This window comes from Diaporthe citri (assembly GCF_014595645.1).
Source record: "Diaporthe citri strain NFHF-8-4 chromosome Unknown scaffold_4, whole genome shotgun sequence".
In the NCBI taxonomy this organism is placed as follows: Eukaryota; Fungi; Ascomycota; class Sordariomycetes; order Diaporthales; family Diaporthaceae; genus Diaporthe; species Diaporthe citri.
In genome coordinates, this window is record NW_025064849.1 from 2,956,058 (window position 1) to 2,979,912 (window position 23,855).

At 54.0% G+C, this 23,855-nt stretch overlaps 7 protein-coding genes across 7 annotated transcripts; 2 read left to right on the top strand and 5 right to left on the bottom strand.

Annotated features, from left to right (window-relative positions):
• Positions 1 to 310: 310 nt before the first annotated feature.
• On the bottom strand, positions 311 to 1,342 carry INS49_009976 (uncharacterized protein; the record flags this gene model as incomplete). Its single annotated transcript, XM_043170703.1, has 3 exons — positions 311 to 391; positions 454 to 803; positions 898 to 1,342. The coding sequence occupies 3 exons, from the start codon at positions 1,340 to 1,342 to the stop codon at positions 311 to 313; spliced, it is 876 nt and encodes a 291-aa protein (XP_043025268.1).
• Positions 1,343 to 2,705: 1,363 nt separating this feature from the next.
• Positions 2,706 to 3,840, bottom strand: INS49_009977 (uncharacterized protein; the record flags this gene model as incomplete). The annotated part of the gene is made up of 2 exons (XM_043170704.1): positions 2,706 to 3,380; positions 3,514 to 3,840. The coding sequence occupies 2 exons, from the start codon at positions 3,838 to 3,840 to the stop codon at positions 2,706 to 2,708; spliced, it is 1,002 nt and encodes a 333-aa protein (XP_043025269.1).
• A 2,745-nt stretch (positions 3,841 to 6,585) lies between these two features.
• INS49_009978 (uncharacterized protein) lies at positions 6,586 to 8,734 on the top strand (the record flags this gene model as incomplete). The annotated part of the gene is made up of 6 exons (XM_043170705.1): positions 6,586 to 6,842; positions 6,925 to 6,967; positions 7,123 to 7,158; positions 7,260 to 8,034; positions 8,199 to 8,257; positions 8,333 to 8,734. The coding sequence occupies 6 exons, from the start codon at positions 6,586 to 6,588 to the stop codon at positions 8,732 to 8,734; spliced, it is 1,572 nt and encodes a 523-aa protein (XP_043025270.1).
• A 767-nt stretch (positions 8,735 to 9,501) lies between these two features.
• Positions 9,502 to 10,650, bottom strand: INS49_009979 (uncharacterized protein; the record flags this gene model as incomplete). Its single annotated transcript, XM_043170706.1, has 1 exon — positions 9,502 to 10,650. The coding sequence occupies one exon, from the start codon at positions 10,648 to 10,650 to the stop codon at positions 9,502 to 9,504; it is 1,149 nt and encodes a 382-aa protein (XP_043025271.1).
• A 1,161-nt stretch (positions 10,651 to 11,811) lies between these two features.
• INS49_009980 (uncharacterized protein) lies at positions 11,812 to 20,010 on the top strand (the record flags this gene model as incomplete). Its single annotated transcript, XM_043170707.1, has 7 exons — positions 11,812 to 12,030; positions 12,077 to 12,221; positions 12,295 to 12,927; positions 13,137 to 13,359; positions 13,438 to 18,394; positions 18,484 to 18,547; positions 18,707 to 20,010. The coding sequence occupies 7 exons, from the start codon at positions 11,812 to 11,814 to the stop codon at positions 20,008 to 20,010; spliced, it is 7,545 nt and encodes a 2,514-aa protein (XP_043025272.1).
• A 667-nt stretch (positions 20,011 to 20,677) lies between these two features.
• Positions 20,678 to 21,668, bottom strand: INS49_009981 (uncharacterized protein; the record flags this gene model as incomplete). The annotated part of the gene is made up of 5 exons (XM_043170708.1): positions 20,678 to 20,768; positions 20,840 to 21,041; positions 21,097 to 21,207; positions 21,274 to 21,469; positions 21,522 to 21,668. The coding sequence occupies 5 exons, from the start codon at positions 21,666 to 21,668 to the stop codon at positions 20,678 to 20,680; spliced, it is 747 nt and encodes a 248-aa protein (XP_043025273.1).
• A 737-nt stretch (positions 21,669 to 22,405) lies between these two features.
• Positions 22,406 to 22,884, bottom strand: INS49_009982 (uncharacterized protein; the record flags this gene model as incomplete). Its single annotated transcript, XM_043170709.1, has 2 exons — positions 22,406 to 22,750; positions 22,813 to 22,884. The coding sequence occupies 2 exons, from the start codon at positions 22,882 to 22,884 to the stop codon at positions 22,406 to 22,408; spliced, it is 417 nt and encodes a 138-aa protein (XP_043025274.1).
• Positions 22,885 to 23,855: the final 971 nt, after the last annotated feature.

Here is a 23,855-nt window from a genome sequence, read left to right on the forward strand (position 1 = left end):
AATAAAAATATTAATAACCTTTATTTATTAATATATTTAAATTAAATTTTAATTAATTTAATATTCTTAAAATATATAAGTTTTAAAATATATTAATATTTAGAAAGTAATATAAATTATTAAGGTATGTGTTAAATGTAGTGTAGGGAACATTATGTTAATGATAAGTGGCACGGACATACATAGTGACGTATGGGAGATAGCATTTCAGATAGCTGTACCTAATGTAAGTTCTAACAATAAACTTATACGCCAACCAAAGGGACTCCAAGCAACCCATGGCCCTAAACGATGTCCACAGAGGGACGCCTTATGCGTTCCTGGTCTTTTGCAATTCTGCGACCTTGGCCAACTCTCCAGAGACCTTGAGAAAACCGTCAAGGGCCATGTTCTTTGTTCATTATGGTCAGTCAGATATCCTCCAAGTTCAATGCCATTGTGGACAAAACTTACAAATATCGACTGTGGCAACCACTTCGACGCCCAGCGGTTCATTCCAGCATCCTTACCCACCCATATCTCCCCCGTCGTTCCCTTGGTGATCTCCCCCACCACCTTAAGGCCATATGTCCTCGTGTCGGGGGCGCCCTCCTGGAGGCGGCCGTCGGCGAGGCGCTCAAGGTAGTCATGGATTACGTAATAACGTGACTGTTCGGGGATCTTGGGCTTGGGAATGTTGTCGAAGGCCGGGGTCTTAACACTGGTTGTGACGAGTGTCAGGGTCCGGACGCCCAGGGGCTCGAGCTCACGGGCCCAGATGCCACTTGCCATGGTCAAGGCAGCTTTGGAGCTGTTGTACATGCCTGTGAGTGGAGAACACAAATCTCGTCAGTTTGATGCTTCTAGGTTGCAGATAGTTACGGGGCAGGAAAGTAGACACATCATTGCTGGACTGACTTCCGAAAGGCATCGGCACATAGCCAGCAGCAGACGACTGGTTGACAATGTAGCCCTTGGCCTCAATGATTAGAGGAATGAAGGCCTGGATCATTGCCAGCGGAGCGAAGAAATTGAGGTCGAAAAGCTTGCGGCCGTTCTCAATGTCGATATCCAGGGCGGGCAAGATGAAGTTTTGGCCGCTGTTGTTGACGAGGACATCAAGTCGACCGCCAGTCTCTTTGGTCACACTCTTGACTGCGGCGGCGATGGATTCCGAGGACAGCACGTCGAGTGTCAGGGGCGTGACATGAGATACATTGTTGAGACTTGCAGGAAGTTTTGCTGGGTTCCGTAGAGTTGCGAAAACGTGATATCCCTTTTCCCGGAAAACTTCGGCCAGACCCGCACCGATGCCTCCGGCCGAACAGCCGGTAACGAGGGCAAATTTCTTGAGGGGAGACATTGTATAATTTCGTGTATCGTCTCTGCGTGGTCTCTATGAGGCTTGGTGCCGTAATTGAGAAGCTAGGCGAGCTTGATATAAGCTCCAACACTAATAAAGCAGTCTGTTGGAGTTTGGGATTTGGCACCACTGATTCGAGCAGGGGGCCGCGACGGAAGCAATGAGATTCGAGTTGCATAGCACATCGTCTCTGAACGGAATTCAAATCCGCTCCTGCATATGCAACCGCTGTTCTTCATGGCGGTACAAAGAGGCGGGCGCACGCTATGCTTCAAGCGGTTCACAGTGAAAGCTTGGCGTAAGACGGAATGTCTCGCACGGTCACTCTCCGTTCAGGGCGACGGGCCAACATCATCCCATGGATACTCCCAGTAAGACATATTGCAGTGCCAAGAGATTATCGCCGACTTGCGGGATGCCGTTCGTAACCAACCAACGCGGAGGATTTGAATCGCCGAGGCGCAGGCTGAAATGGATTTCTCCGCCGACCGGTGCGATCCAGAGACCAGGAGAGGAGATCCCAGGTCCAGCTACAACAACACATCAACGCACGCCGGCCGCCTTAGTATACGCCTATGCTTTGTCGAATTTCCCAGTGACGTCTAACTTTCTAGGCTTACGGTCGTGGCACGAGGCTCGTAGGTATTATGTTGTCATTGGCTATGCAAGATTTCAATCCTAACCCTTGTCCTTGGATCTCGGATCCTACTGGGTGTATGACAATGTGTACTGTCTGAAGCGAAATGCTACCTGACCTGCAAATTGAATTTATCTTGCATACACTTATAGATTTAGGTTATAATAGCTTTCATGCTGATCTTTATACTTAGCTTGCTTGGCAAGACTGGTTGGCTGATTCTATACTGGCTTTCACCTATTGTATCATCCCTTAGCGTCGAAAAGTTAGACTCATCTGCCGTGACTCATTTTCAACATTTCGAAGCTACCTCTAGGATGGCTTCTGTCGTTTTATTCCTAGGTATTTGAGTAGCAGTATGGCGGCGTAATACGCTACAAAGGAACACCGTAACCTATGGAGTAAAGACCTTCAAAGAACTGAATGAAATTTTGAATCTGCTGATGCAACTGTCGATGTGAGAAAACCAGGAAGCAATGGAGAGAACATATACGACTCAATGTCTTCTCAAATTCTAGTCTGAATATTGGAGTGCGAATTATTGCTTCAACAGCGACCAACATATAGTGTCCTCGCAGCAAAACACTTCCAAAGTCAACAGTGAAATCCCTCAAGCGATATACTAATAACTGTTCAGATATCATACATCTAGAGTCTCATATTTAATCTTAATACTTGAGATCTTCAAACTGTCTATCAATGGTTGCCTTTGCTTATCATCGCATATCAATGCCAAGTCTCGTCTAAAGTCGAGCAAATGTCAAATGCCAGGCTGTTCACATCCCGCAGGTCTCTGAGCAGTTGGAGTAGGACCTCGGCTCCAGGCTGACCGTCACTGACAACAGTCTGGGTATTCAGATATGCCAAAGCAGAACCAAGCAAATTGGGCAAGAAAGGGTGAGCCTTGAAGCGGCTGAGCGAGGGCGATGCCTTGACGAGGCGCGCCATCTCAAGGGCGGCACGAGAGGCGTGCTGCTCGTACACCAGCACAACACCCCTGGTGCTGTGCTGATGCTCGGCCGCCTGCCAAGGCATCTGGAGCAACGTGGTGCCGAGATAGACGATGGCGCTGTGCGCCAGCATTCGGGTGAAGAAGAGCATTGGGTCGCGCTCGACAGTAGGGGCTGCGGGTATCTGTGCGAGTGTAGCCACGCGGCGCTCGACGGCTGAGGCCAGCCGTTCGTGGCGGGCCCAGACTCCACGTGGCTCCTTGCCACTCTCCTTGCAAGACGCCCGACGATGGGCCATACAGCGGCCGTGGAGCGTGACGAGTACAACGCACTCGGCAAAGGGTGACAGCGTGGTCGATACGCCTTTGGTCAGGGCTTCGGAGAGAAAGTCGGTGCTGATCGGCTGGCTGTTCTGGAAGTTGACTTCAGGGGCCGGAAGACGTGTGCTGACCTGGGAAAATGAGTTATTATACTAATCAACCTCCATAATGGGTTTTCGCGGTAGATGAACATGCCATATCTTCATATAGAGTCAGTGGCTGCTCTTTGCGCCAAGACAGAAAGTAATCGAGGTTGTAGGCCACCCAAAACGTGCGCCTCCTCTCCTCCGAGACAGCGAAGCTATCATCCTGATTGGCATTCGGTCTTTTGAGCGCACAAAAGTTCTGCTCATTCGCATCCATTTCGTACAGCCGCGCCATTTGGACAAGGCGGAACGCGCGGCCGGACGTCAGCATGGCCTGTGACTCGTTCATCCGCAAGGACTCATAATGGGCCAGCAGCAGCCAAGCTTGGATGTACTCAATTTGTACGTTGTCTGGATATTTTGATGATTTCTGCATGGATTCTTGAAGCAGGCAGCATGTCTGAGAATAGAGCATGTTGAAGATGCTGCGGTAATGGGCCGACATGGCTGCTGCTAAGGTGCGCATTGCTGACCGAAGGCACTCCTGCGCGTGCGAGATGTTGTCCTGACTTGCCCAGGAAAAATAGCGTTGTTCATTCACCATAGGACAGATGTCATGGGCCCTATCGAAATATAAATCGTCCCTGAAGGGGCTCATTTTGGTCAGCACATTTGATCATAAAGTCCGAAAATTGGGTACGGTGGAAATCAGCGCACAAGTCAACCAGCATTAGATCTGAAATCTCAGAGTTACTACACGTTGAGGCTGTGCTCCCTTCCCCGAGGTCAACGAGATCCTCTGTTAATACACCTGCTGACGGTACGCCGCAAGCCCCGTGATCCAGCCTTCCACTTGCTGGAAGGATCGCACCATCGACATTCAAGTTTGCCGTGGGGGCTGGCCAGTCAAAGTGTGACTCCGTCGGCTCCGCCATTCGTGTCATAAAGGTTTCAGAAGCCATGTTAATATCTGCATAGAACGAGTGGTCAAGTCCAAGTCCAGTGACTGAAGATCCATGCGGGCTCGGCAAGGCTGGCACTGCTGGCACGGCGACATCGACATCAGTTGGTGACACTGACACAGCCCGGGCACTCGACTCGGCCTCCTTCCTGCTTATTTCCCACTCAAGAGCCGCTATTGTGGCAACACTCCGTCAGCAACACCAGAAATACACGTATACACACCGTATGACGTAGCCCAGGTCTCCCAGGCCCCCGGGAGCGGGCCAACACACCGAGGTGTAGAGAACGGAGAATTTGTGGGAAGAAAGTTCCAGCTCGCGCGTATCAAGGCATATAGTACTCACCGATTCGTGATCTCATGATTTGGAGTTGGCCCTTTTTGGGACCTCTTGGGGGTCTCTGGTACACGGTGATGCAGGTCACATCGTTCTCTTCGCAAGAGCCGCAACGCGGCTGTTGGCGATCGCACCGGGCTTTGCGTCGTCGGCATTCTTCGCATGCGAAACCAGAAGGCTTCAGACTTTGTGTCGCTGGCATTGGAATCATTGCCCGACGAGGCGGTGGTGTAATAATACTCAAGTTATCTTGATTTGCGGATGAATCAGGATCTGACGGTAGACAGGTGTCGAACCAAGATTCCTAAAATCGCATTAACATGATGTGACCTATGTTTATATATGCACCCAAGCATTTGTGGATTCTCGATTATTTTCATTGTCATTTGTAACGGGAAAACGTTCCAACCCTTCTCGATCATGCCATTTTCCACCATTTACCGACAAGGAAGGCTTGCATCTGCGCTCTGATCTGCATATAGCCACATCCGGAAGTCGCGTCATGAACATTACCGCGGAGAAACATCTGGACTGGTCTCCTCGTAGCTCCACGCCTCGGTTGCGTTAAGGATTTCAAGGATCCAGCCACAACATTTGAAACGTTGCCACAGTAAAAGGACCTCACCGGCCCTGCTCTCGCCACCCCCCACCCCCATCTTCCCAGCGTCTGAGTCTTCTTGAATGCATTTTCGCGGCACACAGCTTCTTCGGCTACCACCAGCAGCAAAATCGGGGATTACGCCCAGCAGCCACTGAGCGGGGGTGTTTCCATTTCAGGTAATAAAAAGCCGGAAAGGAGTCTGGCTGTCTGCCCGTGGCGTAGAAGTAAGGCTCTCGGCCCGTCCTGTAAGCGCTATTAAATTAGAGCTGCGGCTGTTGGGCAGCCACACTCGGCTTAACCGGCTCCTTCAGGACGCCCCAACTCTAATGTTAAGTACACCGCTAAGATTCTGAAATACCTGTTCTCTTAATCAGCAGAAACGGTACCGAGATCCTGAAAAGCTACACCGTATTTTGAAAACTGAAATATTGTTTGGATTGAAGTAATATTTTGAGATTATAAAAGGCGAGAGGGGGTGGAAAGCGCCCTAGGAGCCCAGAGGGCTTTAGAGGGTGCAGAGGGTGCAGAGGGTGCAGAGGGTGCAGAGGGTGCAAAGCACAGTAGAAGAACTAAGGGAAACAAGAAGCTTAGTTCTCTTGGCAATTTGCTGAGGACAAGATATACTAGGTAGGCGATCTGGGTGGGTCGGCCGTGGCTGGATGATGGGGTTCGTAGGTGGTGGATGCACTTAGCCCTTCGAGGTGGTGTGTAGGCAGATGGGACGAAGAATGATCTCCGATGGTTCCAATGAGTGAAAACATTTAGCATGAGACGTGCGGAACCCCCAGAAGAAGAGAAAGGAAACGGCCCACTGCAATGGCCGGGGGCCTGAGCGTTTCAAAACATCACTGGCATGTATTTAATATTTCTACATGCGTAGATACTACATTGTGCAGAGATGATTTGTGCCACTGTGCCTTCACCCTTGGTGTTTTTTTTTTTTTTTTTTTTTTTTTCTTTCCTTCTGTCCTTCAGACTCGCCAATATGCGCGAGCGGGTTTGGATTCCGCACATGGGCCGACGGTCGGCTTGTCTTTGAAGCCGTGCCCACACGCCCAATTTCACGGTGCAACATTCCGTTCACATTCCGTATGTACCTCAAAAAAATCCCGAGACATCCCGTGGATGCCTTACAGAACTCAGCCAGTTACATGTAAACATCCGGTCTTTGCGGACAAGAGCCCTTCAGCCTTTACCCAAGGGCCAAAGCTATGTCGGATTGAACCTGAGAGTTTCAACAATCTTTTAAGCCCAGCATCGATTGATCGTCCGACTCACTCGGTGTTCTTGATGCCTTGGGTAATAAGATCGAGCATACAACAAGCCGCAGCACGAGTTGAGGGCAACCATCATGAGCGAGACGCGAGCCCCCAGGAGGAGTGGAAACCCGGCCGAAGACGTGGAAAAGAACGCCGGAGATCCAAAGCAAAGTGATCAAAACGGCGAGACCGAAGACTACGAGAGGCACTATGTGACCGGCATTGCAAGATGGCTCATTCTTGGCCCCGTGACTCTGACCTACTTCACCTTTTTCCTCGACCTAGCCGTCTTGTCCACGGCAGCACCTGCAATCACGACTGAATTTAACTCCTTGATAGATATTGGGTGGTAAGTTAGCCTCGCCCTGCCAGAACTGCCTCTTACATCAAGCTCATCCTGCCTTATTGCTTACCGGGATATTGAAATACAGGTATGGAGGTGCATACCAGCTTGGCAGTGCAGCTTTCCAGCCTGTAGGTGGCTTTCAGAGCTCGTGAAATACTGCCTGTTGCACCTAATATTGAGATTATTTCCGAAACGATCACACAGACTCTTCTGAGACAAGCTTGAAATAGAGCCTGGAACCACATATGCCTCGCAAAGGTTTGACTGACTCTGGATGTTGTAGATGACCGGAAAGCTTTTTCGTTACTTCTCAATCAAGGTGAGTGGGCCTTCTTAAACTTCAACCCCAAGGCCATGGGCGGAAGCTTCCAGACAGAATGGTCAAGTACGAGATGTACAATTGCTGACCAAAAAATATAGTGGACATTTCTCTCTTTCTTCTTCGTCTTTGTCGTTGGATCTGCCATATGCGGAGCCGCTCAATCGTCGTCGATGTTCATCGTCGGACGCGCCATCGCAGGCGTGGGATCTTCGGGCATCGGCAATGGAGCATTGACCATCATCTCGGCCATCCTGCCACCTCGGGCGCAGGCACAGGCCATGGGTGTCAACATGGGTCTCGGCCAGCTGGGACTCGCACTGGGGCCAATTGTTGGCGGTTTGTTCACCGAGTACACCACTTGGAGGTGGTGCTTTTACGTCAATCTCCCTATCGGCGCCGTCGTAGGCGTACTGTTGCTGCTCTTCAAGATTCCCGAGCCGGCACCCAAGCCATCAGCGCGTCAGGTCCTGAAGACAGCCATCAAGTCCCTAGATTTGCCCGGGTTCGCACTCATCGGCCCGGCGGCTATCATGTTCCTCCTAGGTATCCAGTATGGTGGCAACGAGTACCCCTGGAACAGCGCGACCGTCATCGGGCTCATGGTTGGGGGGCTGGTCACTTTCGTCTTGTTCCTGGTGCACGAGTACCGCACGGGAGACGAAGCCATGGTGCCGTTCGCCATGCTCAAGCACCGCATCATCTGGTCTGCCGCAGGCAACATGTTCTTCCTACTAGCCACCGTCCTCGTGGCCGACTTCTACCTCGCCATCTACTTTCAGGCTATACACGATGATACGCCCCTCATGAGCGGTGTACATATGCTGCCGACAACCTTAGCCATAGTAATGTTTACCATGATTTCCGGAACTGCGAGTAGGTGTTCTTCCCCATCCTCATCATGGTCCCCTTCACTAACCAGAATGGCGTAACCATAGTCGAGGCATTTGGGTACTACCTTCCTTGGGTTCTCTCGGGAGCTGCGATCTCAGCCATTGGGTACGGTTTGTTTTCCTTGCTGAGTGCCACAACGACTACAGCCCAGTGGATCGGGTACCAGGTCCTTTACGGTGTTGGGGGTGGCTCCATGGCTGCAGGCGTAAGTGACACCTCTCTTGCTCGGATCTTCAATTACGCGTCGTTGACACGTTTTCTTGTTTTTCGCACATGATAGGCCTTCATAGCCGTACAAAACTGCGTCCCAGCGACCCAGATCTCGACCGCAATGTCAATTGTCCTCTTCTGCCAGAATATTGGTGCAGCCGTGGCGCTGCCCGCCGCGAACGCCATCTTCAGCAACACCCTGCGTAGCCAGCTTCAGGACAGAAGAGGAGAGATCGGAATCGACCCCGAGGTCATCATCGACGCCGGTGTTCGCGGTATCCGTGATTTTGTGCGGAGTCAAGAGCTTGCTGCTACGTTGGAAGCCTACAGCGAGAGCATCGATGCTGTAATGTATCTTGGCATCGCTGTTGCCATTGCCGCGTTTGCTTTCGGCTGGGGTCTGGGTTTCAAGGATATTCGAAAGGAGAAGAAGCTTCAGGAGTTACGATCGTCGGACTCGGATGACTGGTGAGCATATTGGCGAGTTTCTCTGTGCGACGATTTGCTTTGCAGTTCAGTCACCACAAAGACCAGAAGCAGAGAGATTTGGTTGTTTGTCGAAGAAGAAGGCGGCTTATGGAAATTAGACTGTAGTATCATCACAAAGCTTATATGATAAGAGTATTCAACATATTAATGTAACGACACCAGACAATCCCAATCATTGGGTACTCTGGTGTCTCGATATTTTCCTCCATCTTGGTCCATTTTCCTTGAAGTCGCCAAGCAATTGCTCATCAGCTACACACAGCAGCCAGCTATACATACTCTTCCCACAGCCTATGCATCAGTAGATACATTAAGCGAACCATTGATATATAGACTAACCTTGTAAGTCCAGTTTGAGTTGAAATCGAGAATAGACTGAAATTATATATTGTGCCTGGGTTTTGCATCGGAGAGTTATATTCCCTGTCGAATGAAACCTCTCGTAGTGATTACTGAAAACATTTAAAACCATATCCATGCGAAGACCTTGGTTGAGACTGTAGATGGAAGAGGATGATGGGTAATGTAATATACGTATTTCTTGATTATAAAATATGGATAGCTGTATTAATTCAACCAAATGTGTGTGTGTGTGTGTGTGTAAATAAGCTCTCGCTACCAAAGAATCAACAACATAGTTCAACGAGAGAACCCAGATGTCGTTTTATTATTGTTCACATTCAGGAAAGGAACAAGACCACAGCTCTCAAAGACTCGATGTTGGCCAAGTAAAACATCGGGTGACTACAGCTAAAGTGAAACAACAATCTTTTGTGCCGACACACCCTTCATCTGGATATCCATCGCCTCCTGAATCTTTTCCAAGCCTGTGCCAACGACCACCGGGTCTGGAGCCGGCACATGCTGGCCCTCGGCCAACGCCCGTGGCAGGTACTCCTTATAGATGCGTGCCACATGCCCCTCGGGCTCTGCTGCATCTTTGAGGTCGATGAATTGGACCTTGACCCCTGTTATGCGCGACGCAAAAGCTTGTTTAAGAATCTTCCATAGCATGCTGATTATGAGGAACACCTTACCGGTCAAGGTCTGCAGCTTGTCTCCCAGGGGCGACCCGCCCGCCATGGCGACGAACTTGTGCGTCGTGTTCTTGTGGCGCGTCATGACGAGGGTGCACACCTCCACAGCGCCGTCGCCGATGGCGTAAGCCCCAGCCAGCGAGCGGCCCTCGAGCGCGACGAGAACATCAGCAGCCAGCGTCTTGCTGTTGTAGTCGAAGACTTGGGCAGCTCCGAGTTTCTTCACAAAGTCAAAGTTCTTGGGAGAGCTAGTAGACAACACCTCGTAGCCCGCGGCGACAGCGAGCTGGATCGCGTTGGCGCCGACGCTGGAGGAACCACCCGTGATTATGACCGCCCGGGGAGCCGACTTTCTGCTGGTGCTAATTGACGGCACATTCGGCATGTCGAGAGCGAGAAAGCTGGGGTGGAAGAGGCCGTACACGGCCGTGGAGAGCGTGAGAGGCATGACGCAGGCCTGCTCGTAGCTGATATGATCGGGCAGCGGTGAGGCCATGTGCTCACGGATGAGGGTGTACCGCTGGAATGCACCCTCGGCCGCATTTCCCGAGACCGGGGCGATGGCGAGGGCGGCAGCAACAACTCGGTCGTTGACTTTGAAGCGCTGGACCCCTGGGCCAACCTCGGTAACTGTTCCAGCTACATCGCCGCCGAGGACGAAAGGGTATTTGATGTAACCCAGCAGGATGTCGCCCAGGATCTGTTTCTGCCAGTCGATGGGGTTGATGGCCACCGCGGCGTTCTTGACCACTATCTCGCCTGGCCCGGGAGCAGTGTAGGGGGCCGGGCCGACCTCGAGAGGCTTGACCTGCTTGGCAGGGAGCCAAGCTGCCTCATTTTTAGGGTGATCGTTGTCGCTCATGTTTGTCGTTGTGTTGAGTTGAGACGGAGAGACAGCATTGGTGATGTGCCTCCTAGCGTTGCCAGATACCGGACAACTCAGGGTGAAAACAAGGATAAAATGAGCCGCTGTGGATGGTAGTGTTGACTTAGAGGTGAAGCCTCTGACACAGAAAAGAACAAAGCAAAACACCGACGGGTGATGCAGTGAAACAATGAAGCAACGCCTACGAATAACTCGATGCCTCCATACCAGTTTCCGGTCCGGAGTATTCTCGCAAGTCGTACTGCACAAGTCTGTAAGTAACCCATGGTAAGTAATTGAGCTACGCATGCAGTGTCCTTTTGACGTACGGTAAGTCCGGAATGTGAATGCCGTTCAACCCTCAGTGCCTCCTAGTCCCGGCCCCCAATTTCGTACCAAAATGACAAGTAACAAATGCACAATGGAGACATTCTTGTACTACAGTACATCGGGCATAGATACGAATTGTGCCTCAACTAGACCAACAGCTCCAGGCACTAGTGATCCCTCTGTCACACTGGTACGGTGACATGTACACCGGAAGTCGCCTGGCTTAGGTCATTTGCTTTTCCTGCAAGTACCTGCAAACGTGAGGACAGGCTTTTCAAAGGGCCCCTCCCCACAGCATTGCATGTGGCAGGATTAGAATGTGTCCGGGGTGATTTTGACGGAAGTTCCATCTTCCGGCATTCATGTCCGCGCGTCTTCTATCATCCTACCCATCTATCAAGTCAGCAAGCTCGGTTCGAGTCGGCCTTTCTTCCCATTAGGGGCACGGATTTGCACCCAGGGGTGAAGCATGTCTGAGAGCGAGGCTAAGGTGGCACGAGACCGCGAGATGCCTTTGAGATTGTCCTCTCAATTCAGCCCGGAGCCTTTTCGACAAAACCTAATGCTTACCGGCAACTGCAATGATGCGGATCAGGCTGCAAGTCGGGAGGCTGTTCACAAAGCATCATCTCGTCTAGCATCCTGAATATATCTGTAGATCAATATGAGTTCTATGAGGAGCATGTCTCGCACCATGACCCAATTCCCATGCGTGGTCTTTTCGCCTTTGGAGATTGATATCATTACTGTCAGCTCTTGATAAGTGATCGAATTCACAGCAAGACCAGCTAAATTGTATTCAAATTCATCGAGTTGTTAATCACCACGATGGGAAGCTTAAGCAATGAGCCAACAAGTGAGCCCATAGCCATCGTCGGACTGAGCTGCAAGCTTGCCGGCAGCGCTCGCAGCCCTGAGAAGCTGTGGGAGATGCTAGCCGAGGGCAGGAGCGCCTGGTCCGAGATTCCGTCGTCCCGATTCAACGTCAAGGGCACGCATCATCCAAATCATGAGAAGATCAACACGGTGACTTGTCCCTCCCGTCAGGTGAACACGAGTTTTGACCTGGATCTGCTGACAGATGGGGGTCTAGACAAACATCAAAGGGGCACATTTCATAGAAGAGGACATCGGACTGTTCGATGCTGCCTTTTTCAACTTCTCGGCCGAAACAGCATCGGCGATCGACCCTCAGTTCCGGCTGCAGCTAGAGTCCGCATACGAAGCACTGGAGAATGGTACATAACTCACCTTATTTGAGCCATCTCACCTCACGGTTTGAAGGAGAGTGCTGATGAAAGCAAACCACAGCCGGTCTGCCCCTCTCCAAGATTGCGGGTTCTAACACGTCCGTATTCGCGGGCGTATTCTCGCACGACTACCACGAGGGAATCCTGCGGGACGAGGAGCAGCTTCCCCGGTTGCTGCCCATCGGCACCTTCTCGGCCATGTCGTCTAACCGCATCTCGCACTTCTTCGACCTCCGGGGAGCGAGCATGACGGTCGACACGGGCTGCAGCACGACGCTTGTGGCGCTACACCAGGCCGTGGCCTCCCTCCGCTCGAGGGAAGCCGACTGCTCCATCGTCAGCGGCGCCAACCTGCTCCTGGGTCCGGATATGTTCAAAGTCTTTGGGTCGATGGGTATGCTTAGTCCTGATGGGCGCTCGTATGCTTTCGACTCGCGGGCGAATGGGTATGGCAGAGGCGAGGGGGTGGCGACTATCGTGATCAAGCGCCTGGATGATGCATTGGCGTGCGGCGATCCCGTCCGTGCTGTGATTCGCGAGACGTGCCTGAACCAAGACGGACGGACAGAGACCATCACAACGCCGTCGCAGTCTGCCCAGGAGGAGCTTATGTATGAGTGCTACCGACGTGCCGGCCTCGACCCGCGCGATACGCAGTATTTTGAGGCCCACGGCACGGGCACACCGACAGGTGGTGAGTAATGAATGACGGGCTGGATTCGAGTCCCCAAAATGTTTCCACGACGATCCGTAAGATACCTTTCTGACAGCGGTCGATGCATGCAGATCCCATAGAAGCTCGTGCCGTCGCCGCTGTTTTTGGCCAGGGACAGCATACATGTTCGTCTCCTGAGAAGCAGCCCCTGCGCATCGGATCTCTCAAAACAAACATCGGACATACAGAGGCAGCCTCAGGGCTGTCCAGCGTGATCAAGGTAGTGCTGGCGCTGGAGAAGGGCCTGATTCCTCCCAGCATCAACTTTAACACGCCTAATCCAAAGCTGGAACTCGACGAGTGGCACCTCAAGGTGCCGACAACCCTCGAGCAGTGGCCTACGACTCACAGACCACAACAGCCGCGCCGCGCGTCCGTCAACAACTTTGGCTACGGAGGCAGCAACGCCCAGTGAGTCATTTTCATGGTTCTTCCCTTCTCTTCTGTTCGTAATTCTGCGACGTTGGTATATGCTAACATTCAAAACAGCGTCATATTGGAAGCCCTGCCTTCAGCGTCGCATCGGACCAATGGTGTGGCCATCGAGCAGACGCACGGCTGTGAGCGTGATAAGAGCACTGTCCTCGTCCTCAGCGCCCGCGACGAGAAGTCATGCCGCCGCATGGTCGCAGACCTCAAGGAGTACCTGCAGGCCCGCAGCGCAGCGCCTGACACAGCGGTAAATCTCATGCAGGACCTGAGCTACACGCTCTGCTCACGCCGCACGCTCTTCTCCTGGGTAGCCGCAAGTCAGGTTAATTTCGGAGGAGACGAGGGCATGCAGCAAATCGTCCAGGAACTCGACTCGCCTAGCTTCATGCCCGTCCGCATCCCCTCTAATCGTCGCCCACGCATCGGCATGGTCTTCACAGGTCAGGGGGCACAGTGGCACGCCATGGGCCGGGAGCTGCTTCAAACCTACCCAGGGTTCCGTTCGTCGATCGAAGAGGCGGACCGCCAACTCCGGACCCTCGGGGCCGAGTGGTCCCTGCTGGAGGAACTGCTCCGGGACGCGCAGACGACTAGGGTCAATACCACGGCACTCAGTATCCCCGTATGCGTCGCCTTGCAGATCGCCCTCGTGCGGCTGCTCGATTCGTGGGGTATTACACCCACCGCCGTCACAGCACACTCGTCGGGCGAGATCGCCGCTGCGTATGCGGCTGGTGCGTTGACACACGGGCAGGCGCTGGCGGTAGCCTATCACCGGGCTGTTTTGGCTGCGGATCTGCAGACAACGACGACGACCCAGGAGAAGGGTGGGATGTTGGCCGTGGGCCTTGGGGCCGCCGCGGCGCAAGAGTTTCTCGATGGGCTTACCTGTTCCCCCGGGAAGGCTGCGGTGGCGTGTATCAATAGCCCGGAAAGCGTCACCATCGCCGGGGACGTGAGTGCAGTGGAGGAAATGGAGAACATGTGCAAGCAGGCAAGCGTCTTCTCGCGCCGCCTCAAGGTCGATACGGGCTATCACTCGCACCATATGTTGCCCATCGCAGAGCCCTATCTTAACCTGTTGCGCAAGGAAGTGAAGCGTTCGTGGGACGAGCAGACCGGCTCTGATGACGAGAATAACGACGACACGCCGGCTGTCATTTTCTCATCGGCCGTGACGGGCGGTCGAATGACCAGCCTGCGCAACATTGCGGCCCCGGAGCACTGGGTCGACAGCCTGACGCAGCCGGTGGAGTTTGTGAGGGCATTCACCGACATGGTCCTGGGCGGACCTGTTCAAGCAAACATAGACTTTCTTCTCGAGGTAGGGCCCCACACAGGCCTGGCAAGCCCGATCCGCGAAATCCTGTCCCTGGCCGAGTTTGAGGGGATGGACGATATCCCCTACCATGGCTGTCTGGTGCGCAACGAGCACGCCGTGGATACGATGCGGTCCGTGGCCGTCAATCTGCTGCGCCAAGGCCTCCCGCTCGACATGCATCAGATCAACTTCCCGGCTAGCCAGGCAGAAGCCGTACGAGTGCTCACAGACCTGCCCTCGTATCCGTGGAACCACAGTAAAAGGCACTGGCAGGAGTCGCGCATCAGTCGGTCGATCCGCGCGCGCGACCAGGAGCCTCACGAGCTGTTGGGAACTCTCGTCCCGGGGACCAATCCAGAGGCCGTTGCCGTGTGGAAGAACGTGTTGCGGGTTGCCGAGGTCCCGTGGCTTCGGGACCATGCCGTGCAGGGAAACATTGTGTATCCGGGCGCCGGCTACGTCTGTTCAGCCATCGAGGCTGCAAAGCAGCTCGTGCACATGGGCATTCATGATGCTTCCGGCATCAACAACATCGAAACGGCAGGATATAGGCTGCGAGACGTGAAGCTGCTGGCGGCCCTGGTGGTGCCGGACGATGCCGACGGTCTCGAGATCCAGACGTCACTGCGGCCCGTCAGCGACAAGACGATCGGCGCCCGCGGCTGGAAACACTGGGAGGTCTCATCCGTAACAATCGAAGGGCGGTGGACCCTCCACGCTAAGGGCTTGGTCATGGCCGACGTTGTCGGGTCGAGTTTGCCGGGCACAACGACCCGTAATCTGACGATACGCCCACTGTCGCAGTACACCCGGAAAGTTGATCCCGAGGACATGTTTGCTAGCCTGCGATCTAAGGGTATCTACCACGGGCCTTTTTTTCAGAACATAACGGCTATCGAGCAAGACGGCAGGGACTCGCGATCTGTCTCTTCTCTGGGAATAGCTGACACGTCGTCCGTGGCCGAGAGCCTGCCCCAGCAACACGTGCTGCACCCGACGACGCTAGACTCGATCATCCTCTCGTGCTACAGCGCTCTCCCGGGAGTAGGAAACCCTGATGGTGGCGACGGAGACGCAAAGTTGCCGTACTCGATCCAGGAGCTGTGGGTGTCGAGCAGCATAAGCCGCGAGGCGGGGCACGTCATGAAGTCCCACACGTCCATATCACACGCAGACTCACAGAACTTCCAGTCCGACGCTGTCGTTGTCGAAGATGACGGGAATAAGCAGACGACAGGACACGTTCTTGAGCTCCACGGTCTCGTCTGTCAGTCCATGGGCGGAGGCAGCAGGCGCAGTGGCGTAACGAGTGAGAAGTGGCAAAAGGAGCTGTGCACCAGGATCGAATGGGCGCCGGACTTGTCCATTGCCCAGCCCAAGGCGCTCGACCAGCTCAAGAAAAGGCTCGGCGGCGTTGCGGAATCAGAAATGGCCATGAGCAGAGAGGTCGTCATCCGGCTGCGGCGTGTGTGCGTGTACTTCTGCCAGGACGCCCTACAGCGCCTCACTACCGAAGACGTAGCCAACCTCGAGCCCCACCACGTCAGATTTCACCGCTGGATGCAGGATCAGGTCTCCCTTGCGGCCTCGGGGGGACAGGGCCCAGGCAGCCAAGGATGGGCGGGGGACAAGCAGCAGGAGCGTGAGCGTGAGATTTCTCTGGCAGCCACGCAGAGCGTCGAGGGCGAGATGGTGTGTCATCTCGGACCGCATCTCGTCAGCATGCTGCGCAAGGAGCGACCACCGCTTGAAGTGATGATGGAGGATCGCTTGCTGTACAGATACTACGCCGACGCTCTCCGTATGGGGCCGTCGCTGGTGCAGCTGGCAAGTCTGCTGCGGGCGGTCGTGCACAAGACTCCCAGAGCCCGCATCCTCGAGATTGGCGGAGGCACTGGTGGTGCGACCCGGCACATGCTCAAGGCGCTCGGCAGCTCAGAGGATGGCGGTTTCCGAGCGGCGAGCTGGCACACCGACATCTCCTCGGGATTCTTCGAGGCGGCCCGCGCCGAGTTTTCTGGGTGGAGTGATGTACTGCAATTCGATAGGCTGGACATTGAGAAGGATCCAGCATCTCAAGGGTTCGAGCTGGCGAGCTATGATATCGTGGTTGCTTGCGAGGTGCTGCATGCGACCAAGAGCATGGCTCGCACCATGGCCCACGTGCATAGCCTGATGAAGCCAGGAGGTACGCTGTTGCTGATGGAGACGACACAGGACCAGGTCGATATCCAGTTTACGTTTGGCTTGCTGGCTGGGTGGTGGCTGAGCGAGGAGCCAGCCCGCCAGTCGAGCCCGTCTCTCACCCTGCCGTTCTGCGACCATGTGCTCAAGGGTGCCGGATTTACCGGGGTCGAGTTCGACGTACCCGACTGTGACAGCCACGACATGTACTCGATTAGTGTCATCATGTCGAGGGTTCAAGCTCCAACACCTGCCCAGCAAGTCTCCACCGATCCGGTCCTTGTCATCAGCAAGAAGGCACCGCCTCCCGCCGTAACCATAGATATGATCAAGGACAGTATAATGGTAGCTACCGGCAGCCCCTCACCATCCGTCGTCTCTCTCGAGGACACGAACACCCAGGGTATTGCATACAGCGGTAAGGTCTGCGTCTTCCTGGGTGAGGCTGTGCAGCCGATTCTGCACAACATGGATGAGCTCTATTTCCAGTCCATTAAGACCATGACCACCAGCTGCAAGGACGTCGTCTGGGTCACTGCCGGTGGTGCTGTTGAGTGCGAGAACCCGGACGCCAGCTTGAGTCGAGGCTTGCTGCGTACCATGCGGAACGAGTACATGGGCCGGCGGTATATCTCTCTCGACCTTCAGGGTCCGCTGACTTCCCATGATGAGTGGTCAGTGTCGAATGTGGAGGCCATCACCAAGATCATTGAATTGGCCTTCGGTCCTGGCGCTCACCCTGATGCGGGCTTCTCACCTGTCGACCTCGAATGGGCCGTGCGGGACGGGGTGCTGCTCGTCCCGCGGCTGTACAAGGACGCGGTGCTCAACGACATGCTGGGGGCTCGGCCGGCTCTGGACTGGCAAAATCCCGACGCAATTCTCAAGGTGGAGCCTTTGTTTCAGCAGGAGCGCTCGCTGCTCTTGGAGGTGGGCATCCCCGGCCTTCTGGACACGCTGGCATTTGGCGATGATGAGAAGGCGGTTGAAGCAGCCTCATCGCCTCTGGCCGCGGACATGGTGGAGATTGAACCACGGGCGTACGGACTCAATTTCCGCGATGTCATGGTCGCCATGGGCCAGCTGAGGGAGCGCGTCATGGGTCTCGAGTGCTCTGGCATCATCACGCGCCTGGGTCCCGAGGCTCAGAAACAAGGCCTTGAGGTTGGTGATCGCGTCATGGCCCTCCTGCTAGGGCCATTTGCCAGTCGCGCCCAGATCTCATGGCACGGCGTCGTGCACATGCCCGAGGGCATGAGCTTTGAGGATGCGGCGTCCTTGCCTATGGTCTTCAGCACTGCCTTCGTCGCGCTCGTCGATGACGCGCGGCTTCGAGAGGGCCAGTCGGTCCTCATCCACGCAGCCGCAGGAGGTGTTGGACAGGCGGCTATTATGCTTGCCAAGCAGTTGGGTGCCGGGAACATCTATGCCACCGTTGGTTCCCAAGAAAAGCGAGACCTACTCGCGCGCGAGTATGGGATTCCGGAAGAGACATATTCAGCAGTCGCAGTGCGTCGTTTGCCCCAGCCGTGTTGGCAGCTACCGGCGGCCGTGGGGTGGACGTTGTGTTGAATTCGCTGGCCGGATCCCTGCTACAGGCGAGCTTTGAGGTCCTCGCGCCCTTTGGCCATCTTGTTGAGATCGGCAAGAAGGATCTCGAAGGTAATAGCCTCCTTGACATGGGCACCTTTTCTCGAGTCGCTTCCTACAGCTCATTGGACATGATGTCGCTACTGCGGCATCGTGGAAAGCACACACATCGCGTCCTGTCTGAAGTTGCCCGGTTGGTCCGGGGGCGGAAACTGACACCAGTCCGGCCAGTTAGTGTGCACTCGATGGGCGAGACAGCCAAGGCTTTCCGCCTCTTGCAGACAGGGAAGCACACTGGCAAGATTGTGCTATCAACCAAACCTGACGAGAAAGTCAAGGTGCGCCCACGCCAGGCGGCCCCCGCTGCCCGACTCAGACCCGATGCCTCATATCTGGTGGTGGGCGGCACAGGTGGGCTCGGGCGCTCCATCGCCCACTGGATGATTGGCCGTGGAGCCAAGAATCTGATCCTCTTGTCGCGAAGCGCCGGGGACGAGAAAAAGAACGGTGCCGTCGTGGCCGAGCTGCGCGAGGCGGGCTGCCGGGTGGTGGCCATCAGCTGTGACGTCTCGATTGCCGGCCACCTAGCCCAGGCGCTTCGTTCCTGCGAGGACCAGGGCCTGCCGCCTGTGCGAGGCGTCATCCAAGGCGCCATGGTCCTGCAGGACTCGGTTCTGGAGCACATGACGCTCGAGGACTGGCAGACGTGCGTTAGGCCAAAGGTGTGCGGCACGCGCAACCTGCACGTGCAGTACTGCGGCCGTCGCGGCCCCAGCTCGCAAGTCGACTTCTTCGTCATGCTTTCGTCCTTCTCGGGAAACCTGGGGATCGTCAGTCAGGCCAACTACGCAGCGGGAGGCGCGTACCAGGACGCGCTCGCCCATTGGCGGTCGTCGCGCGGGTTGCCGGGAGTGGCCATCGACCTGGGCGCTGTCAGGGGCGTCGGGTACGTGGCCGAGACAGCAGGCGTGGCCGGCCGAATGCGCACGACGGGCGAGACGCTGATGCTGACCGAGACAGCCTTGCACAACGCGCTTCAGGCCGCCATTGCTCATCCGACGCAGCACCCACAGATCTTGCTTGGGCTCAACACCGGCCCGGGCCCGCAGTGGGACCCCGACGGGAAATCACAGATGGCCCGTGATCCACGCTTTACTGCGCTCAAGTGGCGGGAGCCTCTTGGCACCGGGGCTGGCATGCAAAAGGATGGCATTGGTGCTGATCGGCGCCAGGCTCAGACGCAGACTCTCGCAGACAGGCTGGCTGGCGCACCGTCGCGCGAAGCCGCGGCCGAGCTCCTGGGGCAAGCCATCACCGCCAAGCTCGCCGCCATCTTCATGCTTCCTGCCGACGAGATCGATCTGACACAGCCGCCGGCCCAGTACGGCGTCGACTCACTTGTCGCCGTCGAGCTGCGGAACATGCTGGTGCTGCAAGCCGGCGCCGAAGTGTCCATCTTCAACATCATGCAGAGCTTGTCGTTGGCGGCCCTAGCACTAGACGTGGCGTCTAAGAGTAGGTACATTAGCGTGTAGATGGCGGCTGATTGAGCCCCCACTACTCGCCCTCTCGGTGCTTCCTTCTGCAGTGCGCCGAGGCCCTCTGAATGCTCTCCTTTTTTGCTGAGAGAGATAGCGCCCACTTACCTTGAATTAACGTGTTTTAAGGCCAGCTGCCATGTTTGTGATCCCTCTCATGGTAAAACTTGGAGATTTTTATTCAGTTTCAAAAACAAATAACGCAAATATTGGCTTTCAAATAACTTCAGAAAGTGGACTCGTTTGACCATCGTTGCAAGTGTTTCTACCAACAGGCTTTCTGTTGTATGTATATGCAATAAAATTACAAATCTAAAGGCGTTTGCTAGATATTTACTAACAACCCTGGTCAGTGTATGCGATGATTTTCATTGATTCTCAGGATCAGTCAGCGCGGCAATCATGATTGATCCATGAGCTTTATTATCACACAACACTTCACTCTGAATATCAACCTTTAGCAAGTCCACACGAAGTAATTATGATTGCATGACTTGGTACACGCAATCCGGTGAGTCTGCTACTGCGCCGAGTATATCCTGGGCGTGACGACACATCTCTTCTGCCTTGAGTGCACACGCTCTACCTATCTGCTCACGTCTTTCGCAGACTCATGCATGTAACTAGAAGCCCTTCCAAGTGTCGAGAACACATAACCACCGGACTATTTGGTTTTCTTGCCGAAATATCGGGACGTGTCACCGAGTGGAATGTCCAACAACGACTCCGCCGTTAAACGATGGAAAGTCAAGTACCTGTGTACGTATCAGCATGCCTTTCGGTCTCAAAGTGGTTCTCCCAACCCAATGAACAGGCAGAAACATACCAGCCTCCTAGTCCAGCCAGAAAGCAAAATACTCCACCGGCCTTTCTAAGATTGACTGAGGCAGTAGCATGACCGTCCGCCGCGGCAAAGTAGCTGCTTGCCACAAACAGGAAACCCAGAACCAGGAAGATGAAGATTACAATAAAAGTGAGGTTAGTGGGGATGACCGCGACCAAGAGAGCGAAAACGAAGACGGTCCATACTACACACACCTTGTCAGCGAGTCTTCTGCTCTCAGAAATCAGGCAAAACCATACATATCATGAAGAACCCAACAGCATTATTACACTGCTGAATGTCGTCGCCGTATGCATCTGCGACTCCGAAGGATGGGGTGATCATTGCTGCATATCCCGCATAGAACAGCCCTTTTCAATGTTAATTTAGCGTTTGTGCTTTGAACAAGGTGGAATCTTGTCAAGAGGGAATCATACCGAAAGCGCTATAGATCGAGTATGCGAGCCCGTTCCCGATGGCCAACTCCCACTGGGCTGTGACCACGAGTCCAAATGCCGCGATGAAAAAGAAGTTCGCTATGTAAACATTGGTAGTCGTGACACCTCGCCATTCCATCAAAGAAAGCGACAGGGTCGTCAGAGTGGTAGCGAAAGCGCCGATCGGCAATATGGACTGCGTCGAGGTCAATTCAGATCTTCGCCCTGATGGTGAAATGTTGACATACGCCAGCTCCCAGTGACTTCTTCTTTATGATAGGCAGAGGTTCGTAGAGAATGAATGGCGCGTTGAGTCGGTTCTCCGGATCTGACCTCGTCACTGACGTCTTCAAGGTCTCCTCCTGGGCCAGCTCAGATGCAGATATGCCAGACATATTGGCTTCGGCAAAGTGGAAATCAATTGATGTGGGCCTTTCTTGGTCTTTGTCAGTGAGACAAAGGTCTGCGAGAATATTGTCTGCGGCGGTATGAGGCGACACTGAAGTGGGCTGGGGACCAAGTACATGCCAAATGCCTTGGATATCGTATCGGATTGGAGATACTGCCGTACCTTCGATTCCCCACACACGTAACACCGAAACATAGGCCCTTGCTTCACTGATGAGCTTAAAATGGTCTCTTTGCATGTTTATCTTGCGCCATGCGGGCTAATGCGGAGCTCGAGCTGGCCAAGCGTATGCCTTCATATTGGACCAATGAGCCAAACTCCACAGCGAGCAAATTGTGAGCCACAGTCGGTACAAGGCCAACCCATGTAGCGTTTCCGAACCATGGTCAATGTCATATTGAGTGTCTGACTTGTTCCTTACATATACCTCCAGCAAGTGGTGTGGTTGGAGGGGCTCAAACGCACAATTCTTCCAGTCCGGAAGCTGAAGAATTTCTCCAGCCCAGAGCTCTGTGATTTTACTTCCGATACATCAGGAATAGAGCCATTCCACTACTGCACCGATTTGTGATGTACTTGAAAAGAGAAATCCCTTGGAAAATAAGCATCTCATAGGTTGATTCGATAATGAGTGACTAAATAGCACGCCAAGGCACATTTCGCATCTAACACACTTGCCGTCCATAAAAGAGTCCCCGAATGGCCGGAGGAGCAAGTTGTGCCTCACAAAGCCAAGTCGGGGTTGAACTTTAGCGCCAGCCACACGCCAATGTTTTCGCCGCTGCCTGCATTCCATTTGTGCCAGGGGTACGAGACGACGTTATTCCTTCCGCGACGGGCGTTCCCAGATGGATCTCGGTGCCAGATGGAGCCATGTTCGTATAGCGGCGGCTGAGGCATGTGTATCCATTTGTCATCAGGGAGCTTCTCCGCTTCGTCTGCGTCTTGTGCGTCGTTCTCGAATGCCTTCTTGAACATGGACATTCCACCAACTTTGGTCCCCAATGACAAGGTGATGTGAATCTCATTGAAGTAGCCGTCGACGTGGTTGTGCGCGCCAGCGTTTACCTTGGTCCGTGTTCAGAGGATCTGTTCATGTCAGCATAGTGCTTTTGACCACCATGTTAAACAGTTAAGATCTGCGAATCTGTAGACGCAGTCCAGCCTGGTTGAATCCCGGGAAGGTTGAGTGCCTTCCTCATAGTGCTTATCTCAACAGCTTTGGCTGGCCGCGAGAGAGATTCGACTCCAGCGGATCCTTCTCAGAATTGCTGCGGGTGTGGCTCAGGCCATCTTGCGACGGTCAACACCAGGCCCGGAAGTCATGATGACGCCCAGTAGCGGTTGTGGGTCATGGGAAGCAAAGAAAGCTGCGAAAAATGTGAGTAGCTCTACTACATGCCACAGGGGCGGCTTCTCATCCCTGTTGTTATTGGGAAACGGAAGGATCATACTGAACGTTCCAAAGTAACATTTTGAACCACAAGAATCTGACCTTGTTGGAGGAACCAAGGCAGGGGATCCGATGGAGAGCCCTTTGATCTCGTCCCCTCACTTCAGGGGACGACTCACACCGGCAAGACAACCAACCAGTGTGTTTTTGCTGGGTCTTGTAGCTCAAATTGATCATTAGGTTTCATTACGGTCGAGCAGGATGGTTGAAGTGTCTATCCTGAAGATCGACCTGACGCCAGCACATCGCGCATTCTACAACATCCTCCTCGGAGCTCGGAGCCTCAGAGGGTAACAGTCCGGTGCCGGTCGATTCTCAAGATGCGCGCAAAGTCATAGAATAGTTAAGCCTGTTCGAGAACGCTCGGAATGAGGGACGACGATCAGCATCCCTTCGGACCAGGCGAAGACCGAGCACCGAAACTCGAGCTTATTTGTGCGAAGATGAGGTTAGTCGACAAGAATAGTGCACTTCTATGATCAATGACGCTGATTCCCTCACCGGTCTCTCCTCGTCGCAATGCCATTACTTTCGGTCCACCGCATTCTGGGATCTCATCAACCAGTGCCTGTAGAACGGGGCCCTGCCTTCGAATCGGTCTCGTCCGTAAGATTGGCAAAGGATTGTCTTATTGCAGATCACCCAGAGAAATTGATCACTTGTCAACACTCATGATCCCCTCGTTTCATAGCCTCGAGACCAGTTGAGAGCCCATGTGGA